At 32.6% G+C, this 16986-nt stretch overlaps 1 protein-coding gene across 1 annotated transcript; it reads right to left on the minus strand.

The window, feature by feature from the left end:
• Positions 1-691: 691 nt before the first annotated feature.
• LOC140432517 (ADP,ATP carrier protein) lies at positions 692-16986 on the minus strand. The gene is made up of 4 exons (XM_072520459.1): positions 16722-16986; positions 3694-3955; positions 2601-2835; positions 692-1418 (listed from the first exon to the last, which is right to left on the minus strand). The coding sequence occupies exons 1-4, from the start codon at positions 16879-16881 to the stop codon at positions 1173-1175; spliced, it is 903 nt and encodes a 300-aa protein (XP_072376560.1). The 5' UTR covers positions 16882-16986; the 3' UTR covers positions 692-1172.

A 16986-nucleotide genomic window follows, 5' to 3' on the forward strand; every position in this document is an offset into this window, starting at 1 on the left:
TATAAGTCAAAAGATGATCTACTCCTTACTCTTGACATTACCCACATGGAGTAGAGAGAGGGTCAGCAGCAGGGCAGCCGAAGTAACGTTTGCTGCGAACACGTCCCAGGTGCCCGCAGCTGGAAATGATGGGGATTTAGTGGGTAGGCAATCGCGTACTCGCGATTGATTCGCTCGGCTTTCACGGGTGTCTGGATTGGGCTAGTGGACTGAATCCCACACCAGGGGTGAGCGAAAACAAAAAAGCTCTTGCCTTTATGTTTTTGTCTTTTAAATATTTCTTTCTAGTCAGGTCTCTTTTGCCCCTCTTTTTAATAGTGAATATATTTCTACCTCCTCTTCAGTTCACACACCAGTACCCAGGTTCGAAAAAAAAGCTCTTGTCTGTGTTACATTTTTTGTTTTTAATATTTATTTCTAACCCAGTCTCTTTTGCCACTGTTTTTAATTGTTAATATATTTCTTCCGCCTCTTCGGTTCTGTGAGATATAATGCAGATGTCAACGGCACAGGCGGTAATCTGTATCGATTTATTTGTTAGATTAGCTCTTCCTTTATTCAACTGTATTATAACATATTCGAGACTCAGGTTGTATAATGTCGGTGCCAGACAGCCAGATTATGTCCGCCAATGTACAATATTTGAACTATAGATCGTTTCTAGGTTTTGTATAAAATAAAAACAAACAGATCGGTTTTTTTGTTTTTTATTAACCATCAATGAAATGATGATACAATGTTTAAAGAATATTTTAGTTATATTTAACCAAAAATAACAACGGTACATTATTTGCGATCCGCACAACTCAAAATGATTAAACTCTACATGAACTCGACAAAGAAACAGCAATATTCGCAGTCTCTGAATGACAAAAATATAGTCTATACTTCGCCCGGGCGAGGATGTTGAACTTACTTACGGCAATCAAAAAAATAAATAAATGTACAACTATATACATTCTCCTCCAAGTCGTGCTCAGCAAGGGGTGGGGTGACAGCAAAACCATCTCAGTGAGCTCTAAAGGTCTCTAAAATGGTCCGCCTCCACCCGGAATGGTTTGAAACAAGCACGGCTAGAAGAATATATCATCGAATTTGGCTAAATATTTCCTAGGAAAAATCGATTGGAGTGTTGATAATGATGCGCGATCCTTGTAGCAATGAAAAACAAATTACACGATCAAGTTTTTGATTTCGTCGTACATGACCAATACAATAGCTCCACCAGTACCACGGAGGACGTTGGAGAAAGCGCCCTTGAAGAAGGCACCGGTACCTTCGGTCTTGGCGATTGTGGCCCAGCAGTGAGCAGTGCTTCTGTAGATAATTTCGGTCTTCTTACGTCCAGACTGCATCATCATACGCCTACGGACGGTGTCGAAGGGATATGAGATGATACCAGCAACAGTGGTTACAGTCTGAAATGAGAAGAAAACATTAATATAATAATTTTTAATACAAATAACATAATAATGACGATTTTTACTAAATTTTCATTTTAAATGTCTTTTCTGTTACAATAATAGGTCAAGTTAGGTACTTAGTTTGAAGGACTCTGCTTAATAAATATTATGAAATGTATCGATTGAAACTGATAAATAGGTCATTAAAAAGAATATCTATTAAATCTTAGTACAGAAGGAAGCCTTTCTGTACTAAGCCAATAATTATAATAATAATAGTCCCCCGTTTTATACCGCTAGCGGCTTTGGGAGTATAGCAGGGTAGTTTGCTATATCTAGGGCCTACGGTATACAAGGAAGTTAACATGGCCAGTGCTACGCTTCAACCGCCTATTATTACCCCTGGTTTTACCCAAGGTACTCATTTTATTCAGGCTGAGTCGACCTGGGGCCTATAGACATTTTAAAAATGTCTAGTTATTCTTGCCGGCGGTAGGATTCGAACTCCGGACCACCGGCATGCGAGGCAAGTATCCTACCGCCTGCGCTACGCAGGCCCAAAGCCAATAATTATAATTTGGTGAAATAAATGTCAAATATAATGAAATATGTCAAAACTTTTAGATTTGCGTATATTCAGTCATTCACTGAATGGCGCGATGCATGTTATTATGTTTCATTTAAATTTTTATTTCATATTAACTGAGAGCACCAAAGAATTGAACTAAAAAGTAAAGTTGATATACTCAAAGTTTTTTCTCTTGGGCTGATAAATGACCTCTTACAAGTAATAAAACCCAAAATATTACTGACCATGCAGGAGATGCAAAAAAAGACTGTAGGGGATTATAAAAGAGACATTATTGACTTAATAAAGAAGTGAACTTTATAAAAAGAAGATATTTATGAGTTTCTAGTTAAATGATGTGCTGTTGAAATGTTTGGGTTATGTATGAGCAATCAAACTTTTAATGTAATAGAAATATTGTGCAAATAATAAAAAAACATTTCTTTTCATTATCAGTTGTAATTTATATTAGGAGTATGATATTCTTGTACAATTCCTATTTGGTTAACCATATGTCCAACGTAAAGTAATTTATCATATTATTATTCCAATCAAAACTTTAATTTTATTGATTGCTTTACTTGTATATAAGAAGTATTTTAATAGTTTATTAAATTGTTAATGCTTACCTGTGCAATAGCCCATGAAACAACAAGAGGAGTGTTCTTAGGATCGGGCAAAATACCCTTGGCAGTATCGTAGAAACCGAAGAAAGCGGCACGGTAGATAATGATACCTTGTACTGATACACCAAATCCACGATATAATCCTCCCAAACCGTCAGCTTTGAAGATTTTGACTAAGCAGTTACCCAAACCAGAGAATTCACGTTCACCGGCACCTTTACCGACGTCGGCGGCCAACCTATAAAATAGAATATTAAATCTTAATGTTAAATTCACTATACATCGTAACTATTGGGTATTTTAAATAACTCAATAATTTAATATGCTCTGATCAATATCGATTAGAAAGAGACAGGAGAATTAAAGTGTACAAATTAATAATAAGCAAACATATACTCGTATGCAGATGAATTCTTAGGTAAATTAGCGCATTTCTAGTGAAAACCGTACAGATGAATAGTGATATTTCCACAATTCAATGTAACTCATTAAACCGAGAATAAAAGGAATGTTGAAGAGAACTAAAAACAGTATTCCTACGCCTAATAGGGTATGAAGTTTTAAAAGGTGTGGGCGGAGGTGTTTACACTTCTCTCTTATCCCTAAAACACTCCAGCGAATTTTCCATTGTTTGAAACAGTGTTGTAAGTTGCTTCAGTATGTTTCGAGCTAAAACGGACTCAAATTGTCCATTTACTGCAGAGTTCACGATTGATGAGTTCTGTACTTGTTAGAAACCTCTTGACAGACTATGTGGAATTTGAACGCACTTGTTGAATATTTAAGTAGAACAATATGCAATTTTTGCAAATTGTTATATAAAATTTGTTTCCAAACAGTTTCAGCAATCACAGGCATACGCGAGAAAACGTACCCTACAGCTATATGGATTAAAGAAACAGAGGTAACAAAGAGAATTATCTTGTAGTAACATATATTTTAGTGGCTGGATTCGATTATATAAAGTAAGCTGTTCCTCAAGTTTATAATATTTACATTCATTAGATCAACATCAAGACGAAAATCTATGGAGAACTAATAGTAAGTGTTATTTAAATCAATTCAGTTTATACATTAAATCAAAGACAAAACTTACCTGGTTCTGGCGAAATCAAGTGGGTATACAAAGCAGAGGGAGGTAGCTCCGGCGGCACCACCAGAGGCCAAGTTACCTAAGAAGTAACGCCAGAATTGTGTCTTTTTGTCTACTCCGCTCAAGAAGATCTGCTTGTATTTGTCTTTGAAGGCGAAGTTGAGGGCTTGGGTTGGGAAATAACGGATGACGTTAGCGGTGTTACCACGCCAGTATGCAAGAACACCCTGTTCCTTTGGGATACGTACGAAGCAGTCTACCATACCTATACAAAAAAATGTTTCGTTTAAATTACAAATGCATTACAATTTTTTTAAAAAGCAATTCCAGAAATGCGAAAAAGTTTTTCCCAGTTCACAAAGTATGACTAAATAAGGGAAACCTAGTATTCAAAATTGTAAAACAGAAGAAGTTTTAGTTTTTAGTTTATTGTTAACATTAAAAATATCGTTACATAAATACGCGGCGTAACACAGAGATGATATTGTGAATTCGGAATATTTTTACCATTCATCTTGTAAATCGTTAATTATGATAAAAAGCGCAATATGTCAATTAGTGTGTTTTTGCAGTATGTCACAGTCTTGTTTAATTTTATAAATAATGAGTTGTTTTGAAATCAGAGATAAAGTATGTACTTTCATTTGAAGGGCTTAAAAACAACCCAAAATCAAAGCAGAGTTTAACACTATTGAAATCTAGTCCTTTATTTTTAGCTCAATTTAAGCATGGTCTGACGAGCACGAATGATTATCCCCGAATTTTAGACCAATTCTTCCTTCTTGCACTGCCTGATTGAGTTGATGGTTAGCGATTACTCACTCGACAAATACAATGTCAATACTATTAAGTCACGTTATTTTTCTACGCAGTTTACCACGTTTGTCTGCTATTTGGCTTCCCAATACCTATTAGTCTTTCAACTCATATTTCTTATTTCTCAGATATGAACATCCCTAATATGATTGAAAAAAACCACAATAAAGTATTGGATGACCATCAATTAAAAGTGTCAAAGATAGCGCAGACATGGGTGTCTCAAGATGCTAGTATAACCAGGCAGTGTAAATAGCCAGTTGCTCATGCCAGAATAAATACTGAATCCCTTAAAAGTGGATCTAGGAATCTTTTAAACTATTTAGACAATTCGAAGGACTTGGTGTCGTTTTATAACGGTGATGAAACTTGGGCCACCGTTCTACTCCCAAAACAAAATACCTGTTAAAACAATGGACACTTCTAGGATCTCAACCACTAAAGGCAAAATCGTTTTTGACAGTAGAAATGATTACGGCAATATGGTTTTGGGTTCCGAATTTTCTTGGTAGACAAAAGAAGAAAACAATAAATGGTGAGTATTTTGCTAATTTGTTATAACATGATAACACACCTGGCCACAAATCTGCGATTGCAGTGGATAAATTCGTCAATGCTTTAAATTAGTGTCTCATTCGCTCTATTGTGTAGGTTTGGATGGTAGAGATTATCATGTTTCCAAAACTGTGCAGTTGCAAGAAATTTTCGCCTAATACCTCGTGTAAAACCTGATCTAGGTATTATCAACACACCGGAAAATGTGCTCAAGGGAGAAGGAAATGTGAAGGAACAGTGAAGTGCATACATAGAATCTGTTTTTCCATTATTTAAAGCCCTTTTTATGTTCTGCTATACATTTGTTAAAAGTTCTACCAGTTTGACCGATGTTTGGCGACTTCCCAAACCTTACATCAGTCAAACTGACAAAAAATTTAACAAACATAGCAGAACATACAATGGCTTTCAATAATAGAAAAACAGGTTCTACATACACACTTCACCTTCTAGACCATAATCATTCTTTTAATGATGAATTTTTAATGAAAAGTTTCAGTGATTTAATGTTTGACCTCAATAATACCACTATTTCTCAATTATGTCAAATATTGATCTTCAAAGATAAGCTTACGCACAGCATTAACTTTTTTTATGAAATAATGTAATTATTGTTGCAGTTAGATCTTCACTAAGACTGATCTGTTCATGTGTGCATGCTTAGGCATTCTCAAAGGAAAGGTAAATGACAAAAGGGGTTCAGAAATACGAATAGTTCCTGGATGCAAAATTTATAAAAATGGTACAACACTCAAGTCAATGGTCAAGATAGCCATGATGATCGATAAACATCCAGAACAGATAGCACCATGGGAAGGAAAGATTCATTGATTATTATATTGTAACAAATTTAATGTTTAGTGGGAACCTCTAGAGACTGGCGATAATTTGTGATGGACTATACTGATTAGTTCATAAACAATATGTGCTGAGGATCAAATTAACAATGATGAAACTGAACTCAAATATATCACAACAATAATTGAAACAACGAACAAAACTCTCAATTGGACCAACTTAATTCACCTCGAAACATGTGGATTTGTTTTGATGTGTATAGAATTATGGGAACAAATCAAGGCATTTTTAGGTTATAAACAAATGAACTGCAATTCATAGTTTTTAAGTAGATTTCTTGATATCATGTCTGAATTTTACAAAAATATTTATTTTAAGCTTAATTTTTGTCCAAACTTAGTTTTTTAAGCATTACTTCCCATTTAGTTTAAAATATACTATTTTATTTTTAGTAATACTAGCAATTTGAAATACTTATGTCATTAATAACATTGAATGGTGTAAAAATAAATCTTGGCAGGTCATCCAGTCAGCCTTGAACATCTAGAATGTAGTTATATAGGACACAAAACAAATCGATATTAAAGTCAGTTTAAGGTTAAAAAACATAACAATTATGTATACCAAATGAATTTAATAAAAGTTTATAGCAAAAAACATCAGAAACTGACAATTAGTAGTGAGGAGGGAAATACAAAATCATTCTGGAATATTTTCTGAAGAATTAATAACATTTTGTTACCATCGATCTACAAATTGTATTTAATTATATTAATTAAATTTATTGAAAATTAAAAAAAGTTTAATGGAAGAGTATATTAACCATTGCAATAAAATAAATAAATGAATTATGGAATATTTTTGAAATATATCCTTACAAGTTTCGGCTGATTCCAATTATATATCATGATTGATAATATTGAAAACAGTAATTAATTGAAGTTTATATTATGAAATATTTCATGTGATAAAAGAGCTTGATATCACCTGAGTACACTTAAGTATTGAAAGGCATGTTTTTATCAGATACTTAAACTGAATGTCTACAAATGTGGAGCCACTGATAAAATCAATTTACTAATAATGGTTATCTGCATGTACTCCTTTTATCAGTAGACTATAAATTTATTTTAAATATATATCAATAACTATTGATTAAATAAAATTTTATTTTGCGACGTAATAGAGGAGCATGTAGATGACCTTGTTACATCTTAGGACAAGGAAATGTCAACAACTAGAATCATGTACTATTGACTTAGTAAGATATGGTAACATTAGTGTTAATTTATAGAAACGTCCAACGACAATATAATTATTGAATAATATAAGTTTATGTACCATAATTTTATAAAATTCATATAGCCTAAAAAATGTGTGCCCTATTTTGAAATTCGTTCCTCAAAACTTAGGTAAAGTATGATTGGTATTTTTCCGCTTGGTGCGAAAAAAGAGTAAGACAAGAAGTGATAACATTGACAATAGTATGGATGATATTAGCAATTCTGATATTAGCAATAGATGATGGTAAGTTATTGACTGGAAGATCTTGTTTTATATTCAATGTGACTTTCAAAAGCTACAGTTCATTCAATTATAAAGAATTTCTGTTGGCATTTGGTTATACAGAAGAGCAATGTCATTCCTAGTGTGTATGCCCCACAATCAGACAAATGAAGATGATATGCAAAAGACTTTTCAGTTTACTAAAAACATATCAATAAAAAAATGTTATGATTTTTAAGTTGTTGCTATTAGTGCTATAAAGTTTTTCTGGCTACAATTATTAAATGGTATAATATTCATTATAGCCCAGCTATCTGGTGTAAAGAGCAAGGTTTGGACCTAACAAACTTATATGTGGAAAATGAGAAAATAAGAAACCACTTAAGGAGCTGTGACACATTAGCTTCAGAAGAATTCACCATTCAGATGGAGTCACTGTTAAATTCAATGATTACTTTAAGGCGTAATGGATCCATACTTCGTGTCTAATTTGGAACTTAAATGAAGAATGTCATCAGACTACAAATTCAATATAGCAGACTCAAACAGACTTTAAAAACTGACTTAACACATGTATTTGAAAGGCATATCTCAATGTATTTGAACTGGTAAAAGTTCTTGAAAGAACAAGTGATTAAAATAAATAAAGCATTAGTGAAAAACATTGGAAAAGTTGAAATATATTGTAAAAAAAAAATAGGACAAAAATGTTTTTGGAAATTTTATGCCACATATTTTGTATGTTAATTTGCAATATAATCAGAATCACAGTCAGTTTGTGAGAACACATACTAAAACAAAAAACACCTAAAACAATCATGAATCATCTGTGTCATATTTTTAACCGCTGAGCCTCTTCCAACTTTTTGGATGTCAGTATGTTCTGTTATTGTTACCTGAGAACATTTTATGTAGAAAGGCTAATCCCTGTGCTCTACCCCTGACTTAATAAATATTTGGCTTTATTTTTCAATGTAGTATCTGTTAATAATAATACTGATATGCCATCTACATGCTGGCTTTTCTACTGATTCGGGAAAGAAAGGTAGTTTCACCTCATCGCATTTGTAGCCTACTTGAGCAATTTTGGCTATGGTAATATGCTTATGAATGGGTGCATTACGCTGATACTAGAGAAACACCTATAGAAAATTTCTACAATTACACCTTTACAAAATACATTGCATGTTGGATTTTTGTTTGGAGCTGGTGAACTTCAGTGTGTCCACTCATTGTTCAGTTATTTTGATCCCTAGATCATAGTAATAGATCTAGTACTCATACATAGCCACTAGTATTGCAAAAAAATTGTCTTTCATATCTCATTCTCTTTTGACTTTATATGTGGGACCATCTTCAACTAAGTATTCTCACTTCTGCTACATGCATTTACTATTCCGCTTTGTTTTTACCTGTCCAAAATTCAGTTCCATAAATCACAGCTGGAAGTTTTATCTATTGTTCACTTTTGATTAATTTTATTATAGAAAATATTATTTCTCTCCTCTGCTGGTAAGTTGGCTGCAAGTTTCATCTTCTGTGGTTTTCATTATGAAATCAGCCAAAAAGTGTAAAACAGACATTATCACTTGTTCTTATAATTCCCTCTACACTATGTTTCATTTCTCTATCACCATTGTAACAATTCCATTCTGAGTGTTACTTTTCCCTACATACCACAATTTGCATCCTTTATCTAGTTCTTTCCCTTTTTGTCCTTTCAACCACATCCCTTGAATACAAGCAGTATCCTTCTTTTAAGTGTATCCGCGATCTTTCTTTCCAGTCTATAGAGCATTAAAAAACAATATTCTTTCAAGTTTACTGGTGTGTGCATATGTTCCTAGTACATTCCTGATACATACCACTTGGTTTGTGAAACCAGTATCTTTATTTGTTCTAACAGTCCCACTTCAATCTTGTAACAAAAAAGCATTGATCTTTTTAGCATTTATTGCTATTTTAGCACTTGTATTCTAATAATTCTACATGGTATAGAAAGTTTCCGGAAACAAAAATAATATTGTTTCTGGAAACATTCCAGGGAGAAGACCAAGAGGATGGTCAGCAACCAGATCGTTGGCCAAATTCAGAGAACCACTCATTCTGTGAAACCCTTAGGGCCAATTGTTCGAACGCTAATCAAAACTTGATTGTAATCAAATATTTAATTAAAATCAAATACAGTAAAACCTCCCTTAACCGAAACCTTTTTAACCAAAACATCGTTTAACCGAAACGGCTGACAGTTTCAATAATTTCGTTAATAAAAAGTAAATGTTTGTCGCAAAACGTAAACAATTCCGTTAATTTCACTCACCGATTGATGTTTAGGTGTGTTGGAAAATCACAAAAACTAAGAGCTCAAAAGATATTTCCGAAAAAGCACTTTCAGTTATAGAAGCCAAAAAAGTTCATGGATGTCGACCACTTTATTTTTAGAATGGTTCGAAAATGAATTCCTCTCAAGTGTAAAATCTTTTTTAAAATCAAAAAACCTTCCCACCAAAGCATTGTTGCTTGTTGACAATGCGCCAACTCACCCTCAAAATCTACAAAATGGTGACAATTGTCAGATTTTTGCCACCGAATGTCACAAGCTTAATTCAGTCGTTAGACCAGGGAGTCATAGAGACATTATAGAGGAGCATTCTTAAGACATCTGTTATTACAGGAGACGAATTAATCCAAAAGTGTTCCCGAAATTCTCAAATCTTTAACAATGAAACATGTTTATTGGTGAGCTGAGTCGTGGACCAAGATCAAATCTTCAACTTTGGAAAAATGCTGGAACAAACTTTTTGATGGGATTTGGATGGGATGTCCCCGAACTGGGATTTTGATTGACGATTCTGAAGAAGAAAATTGTAAGGAAACGACAAAAAATTAAACCTTTCATAAAAAATTTGCCGGGATATGACGAAATTAACCAAGAAGAGATACGTGAGTGGTTAGCAGCCGATGACTCAGAAAGTGAATTCATCGACCAGGACATCATTGATATGGTTCTTTATCCATACAACCTGAGCATATCAGACGACGAAGATAACGACCCAAGAGGCAACAGGCAGCACGAGACCGCCGACGAGATTTTTAACGCCTTAGAGGTAAGAATTTTATACAGTAGGCCTAATTAGTTAGGGACACGACTAGGTTCTTAATTTTTGTTGTCATTGCATAAAGTTTTGTCCTTTTCAGATTACTTTACGTTTCGTCGAACAATCGAATGAGGCAAACTCATGACGTTCTGCAAATGAACGATGGAGAGAGAGAGAAACATCGTTGACTAACGAAAACGCAAAAGAAAATAGATTTCTTTAAAAAAGCATGTTAAACTTGTTCATTTTCCTTAATTTTATTATTTTAAACTGGATCTACTTATTAGAAAACTATGAAATCAACTCAGTATTTTTTAATACCAATACTTTCATCAAGAATATTATAAAAAACAATGTTACTTTTAACCGAAATTCTTGTTATCCGAAACAGCCTCCCCCCCAATTATTTCGGTTAACGGAGGTTTTACTGTACATCACATTTTGAGTTTATGTTGACTGATTTATTTTATTCAATTTTATTATTTTTCATTTTAATTTAAAATAAACCATAATTAAACTCTTTCTGATGTTAATTTCATGTTTTTATTTACAAATCAATAATAATAATAAGCAATTTTTAATAATTTTGACAGCGGGTGTGACATATTTCATTGTAATTAAATATTTGATTACAATCAAGTTTTGATTAACGTTCAAACAATCAGCTCTTAGAGCAGCTGGGGCGAACGGAGAAAATGGGTTAGGATAGAAGAAATCATTATACTCAGTAATGAAGAAATGACAAGAGATAGGAGACTAGACCTGAAGAAGTAGCACCGACTTAATAATAAATAGACAAATAGATAAGAAATTGAAATAAATAATATTAATTTGTTGTTTCTTATTATTATATGTCTGGTATTATGTTAGAAATATGTACATAATTAACAAAAGCACATTGACATTCAGATTGGGAATTATTCTTGTAAAAAAGGTTGTTAATTATTGTAGACAGCTAGGCTAACCAAATATTTCAGCTAATTCTATAACTAAGGCCTATTAGCAATGGTCAATGGTAAGACAGAAAAGTTTGTAGACTAAAAAATTAAATAATTGTAATTTTTGAATAAGATGTAATCATTAAAAAAACAATAGAAAGCTGATGCTACTTAAAAGCTTTTAAACGATAATTCTGTAATGTTCTTTGGGGTGGCTTTTTTCTTCATTTTGTAGTAACTTTTTTCCTGTGTTAAACTTTGTGTTTTACTTTCTATATAAAAATATTTAGTTATTTATCTGAATTACTTTGTGCTAATCTGCTAATTTGAAAAATGATTGTTTTAATCTACCTAAAAATAAATAGGAATATTATTTAATAGCATTTGTTTTCAAACACCCAGCAAAACAAAACATTTGCCAACTTTCGATGAACATATTTTTAGTGATTTATATAATCATGGCTAACAAATTTTTGGCAAACTAAAAAGATGATGGAAACATTAAGACATTAGAATCACACTCCAAAATAACAGATTTGTGGCAAAGTAAAATTTTGAAATAAGGTTAGTCCAATCAATCCTACAGAAAAAAAATTTAATAAATTATTAAAATATGTCATTGTGATTCATTATTCCAATAGTGATTACTATATCATCAATGCATTAATTGGGTAATTAAATGTTTATATTATGCCTGAGATATCAATTAAAAATAAAGGTATATGATTCACTACAAGAATAGTACAAATAAAGTTATAATATGATTCACTGCAAGATTATTATAATACAATATAAGTTCATCCACTCATCCTTTACAGAGGGGTAACATAATTCAAGAATTATTTTTTACATTATCTCTAGGCATAGAGGTTAAATTCATGAAATGAAACTTCTTGAAGTGAAGAAGAAGTACTGGGAATTTTAAGTTCTGAAAATGTCAAAATGATAGCACTCTTGTTATGTAACTAATTTCCTTATTAGAGTCAGTTTGCTCAACTTAAGAATATTTTGACAGAATCATTGTCGGAGACCTAGAACACAAAAATACCTACCACACCTTATTAATTACAGAAATAAACTTACTGTTGCAGACTTCTTTGACCCTTTAATGCATACTGTTGCAGAAGTACAACATAGCGAATTACACCTCCTATTATTATGTGCTTTCACAATGACATGCTTTAACACATTCGCTACTGACTTTTTTCAAGAGGTGTTACCCTACAAATTAAATATGCTGAACAGAGAGAAGGATAGGCCAGGCACTCCACTACAGTATAAGGCGCAATGTTAACTAGGTGTTGAAGAACCTTTCTTTTATGGTACATTCATATCTTTTACCATCTTGTTGATATGGCACTGGCTAATGCTTGGATACTTTATAGAAGATTTGGCAAAAAGAAGCGGAATAAAAAAATGGAAACTACCACATTTCTCTAATTTCGAACAGAAGTAGCAAAATACCTGTGCATAGTTGGGCAAACCACCAATGGTGGTTTAAATGAAGATGCCCATCTTCCAGTTCAGCAGAAGAAATGATTTGTTTTTAAAAACGATAGGGCCAAATCAGCATGTCCCTCCTAAAGATGTACAGCTGGATCAAATTGGCCACTGGATGATATGGACTACATGGAATTGGTGCAAATTTCCAAATTGCACTGGATATTCACAGACGTGATGTAAAATGTGGTTTAGAGTTTGTTTTAATAAGAAAAGTAACTTTTAAAAATGGACACAAATGTACACATTTTAACAGTACCACAAAGGATACAACTTTTAGATGTTACATAATGAGTGTGATATTGTATTTATGAATGCATGAACAGTATTATGAGAGACCATATTATATGATCTTCACATATTTTGGAAAATTTTGTCAGTTTCTGACATATTTCATACAACTGATAAAGTATTGAGATGCAGTCAGAAGCAACCAATCAGATTATATCTGCAAAGTAACACTGAGATTTTACAGTCAACTGGAATATTAGGAGGAAGTAACCATACTGAAATCTTAGTAAGTGCCTTGGATATGAATTATTTTAACTTGGCATATACTCAAGCATTAAATTATCCAAACAAACTGTCATGTTAGGATAATACAGGTCAGTATTGTGACTGTCATGTTATAAAGTAGTACATTTTCTTCTGTAACTAGAACTTACTCAACAATGTTACAATATAATACCAAAATAAAGGCTAAAGGTGAAACCCAAAGACAGGTCATTAATCAATTTAATATAATTTACTATACAATTTTCCAAAAAGTAAATTTATCTAATGCTAAGTGGGCAAGTTTTAAAAGACCTTGTAGATAAATACTTGTTGAAATATGAAAAAGCTTATCACATTATTATTTCCTAATAGGATCAAAGGTGATTTCCCTACTACATTCAACATTTCAACATTAAATTCACTTTTGTTAGTTTGTAATCTAATAGATAACTAGAAATGCTTGGTGCCAAACAAAAGACCTTGGAGTGAAACATATGCTTCTAATGAATAAAATGAACATGGCATTATTTTAAATCAATTGAAAGTACCACTATAGAAAATGATGGGAACATTAATACCAGAATCAAAAGTAAAATATTTTAATATTTTTGATCAGCAACTTCATATAAATATGTCAAAACAAAAACAGGAAATTTTAGTAATAATTTTTTAACCAAAATTCATTTTTGCAAATATCTAACAACTGAAAGTTTCCTTATGGTACTGTTACACCATCAGATTTCAATATAAAGTACCATGATTTTATTCCTTGTCTTTTTGTGTGTTGAAAATATATGAGATAAGCAAAACGAAAAGGAAATTTAAGAGGTGTACTGAGTTCATTTCCCTTATTTTCCTAACTTTTCCAAGGTAAAATTTTTAGTTTTTATGATCTGCTGTTATGCCTTTTCTTGCAGGTTCCTTATCATGGACACTGACCTATTGACATTACATGTTTAGGTCATAATTATTAACACCCTTAAGGCACCAGTAGCCCTTATGTCAAAGTTTTTAAAAATAGAATCAATACTCCTCTATCAATTCATAAAATAGCATAAGTGAGAAAATTATTACAGCAAAAGTGATTTTCTTTACAAGAGAAAATTCAATTTTCATACAGGTTTCCATAGGAAACTCCACAGTTTTCACACATAATTTACTCTCCTTAAATTCATCTTTCAGTACCCTCACAAGCATAACACATAAAATCATGGCCGAACCTCTATTGAAATCCAACAGTTTATGTATCCATCGTTTGGACATGGGATGCGCATATATCTGTGTTATTGTATCACTATTATATATGAAATAGGCAGTTGTAATATTTATTCCAAACAATTAATATAGAGGAGCTAAATTAGGTCAATTGTTATTTGGCAGTTTTCTGTGAAGCTATAAGGTTTTTTTTGTTTTGACTGGTTCATGGCTGGTATTCCAATAATTAAGTTGCAATTAACTACATTTTAAATCAGGGGAAAATTCCTTCCTTTGCAAATTTTTTGGTAAGCTGAATTTACTTTTATAAATAAGGTAAACTAGTCTAATATCCACCTCCTACCACTTCATATGGATGAGAGTTAATACATATGTTTATATAAAATTCAAATTCTTTCACTATACACATACAAAGTAAATTCCACCTGCATAGGATATTAGATTCTCGAAGTAAGGTGTTCTCATGCCCCAAGATCAGAAAAGTCATACCTCATAGAGATGGTACCTATATGACCCCATAAGCTACCAACATCCCTCCTTACTCACAGCAGATAATGTTAGGGAGACTACTTGTTTTCTGATCTTGGATGCCCTGTGAAATGGGTCATATGAGAGGCCTTTCTGCGGTGATGCCACTTTGGTGTGGGTAGGGTTATTCACTATTTATACTTAAAAATTATCTCTGGTGATATCAGTTTTGCTTAAAACCTCAGCTAACATTTATACTCTGCAGGAATATCATGAGTACCTATGTATAAAATTGAGCCACAAATGTCTTAAATGCAAATATGCAAAAATTGTAGGTTATAAGTTGATATAAGGCTGAAAACAATATACCATATGTACAGCTTTTAACAAAAGAATAAAATGGAATGAAAGATATGTATTCAAGGTGTTATACAATTTAGATAAGTAAATAAATATCACAAAATGTAGGAATTGAAATCGAAAGACTGAAAATGACAACTAAATTCTTGTACATAAGAGAAATGTAAACTATGGATGATTCATGGTCGCTTAGCAACCGCCATTTTGCCGCAGCCATGTGGTACTTAAACAGACGGTGGGTTAAGAAAATGCCACGTGATTACTCCATTGATTTTCATAAAAAAGTGATTAATATAATAATTGATGAGTTTATAAATATTCTTAGAGCCTTTAATTTATTTCGAATTTGAGAAACCGGCTGTAATGACAATGGTGTGCTCAAAAACATGTCTCAATTTCAAGGATATCGCCATTAGTCACAGGTCACTGCCAACATGGAAATTAAATTTCGGACGAGATAAAGGTTTAAAACCCTTCCATTATTCTAAGAAAAGCTTATATAAGGAAAAGAAAAATATGAAATCGCCTCTTTTAAGCTGTCGACCATTGTAGAATGTTATCTAGAAAGATATAGAAAGATAAAGTTCCTGAACAATTGAATTAATGGTTACAAAGGTATTAAATGAATAAAATAGCTCTTACATTTTTTAAAACTGTTATCAGAGACTCAAGGTTAGCAGATGAGTACTGTAACTTTACACATCTGATATCTTACGTAATAACTGAAATTAAAATATACTTTGGAATAGTTCAGTATCCAAAAATACAAACTTCTAATATAATTATATTAAATTTAAAATACACATTTTATGTAACACTCCGTTTACACGTGCCCTAGAAACCTTGTTCTTGGCACAATTTAGGCATTCCGATATCGATCCAACGCAGACATGGCGTTTTTGTGATTTACATTGCAATAACTAAATAACTATCATTATTAGTGGTAAAACCAAACACGATTCAATTAAAACTAGTACAGATCGGATTTAAACGCAATTTAAATTCATCTTTAACCTTGAGCTGATAACACTTTATAGAATACTTTTGCTGTAATTTTAATTAAAAAATTACCAGCTAAAAGTTAGGTGATACGATATTACATGCATTTTTAACTTATTGAACATATAAAATTCGAATTGAACTAATTTAAGAGGTATTAAAGCATCAACGTAAGTTATGTAACGGTTGATTCATGAAATGGTACCACAGAAAGTACAATACAATGTGAACCGGAAATCGCTTCCATGCTATGTAATCACTTAAATAATGAATAAAATCTTACCCTTGTAACGCTGATCCTCAGCGATTTGCTTGGAGATGTGTTGTACTTGCAAAAGCAATTTTACACGTTCGATTGGAGCTACACATGTTTTTGAAATAGCGGCGGAAATACCTCCAGCGAGGAAATCCTTCATAAAGGCAACGGGATCAGCGAGAGACATTTTGTTTTATTCTTTTAAACCTTTTCAAAAGAATATGGTAGAGTACTTGTAATCGGCTGTTAACAGACCGCGCACCGAACTGCAAGTGAGGAAGATGCTAGGCGT

This window comes from Diabrotica undecimpunctata, chromosome 1, assembly GCF_040954645.1.
Source record: "Diabrotica undecimpunctata isolate CICGRU chromosome 1, icDiaUnde3, whole genome shotgun sequence".
Lineage (NCBI taxonomy): Eukaryota > Metazoa > Arthropoda > Insecta > Coleoptera > Chrysomelidae > Diabrotica > Diabrotica undecimpunctata.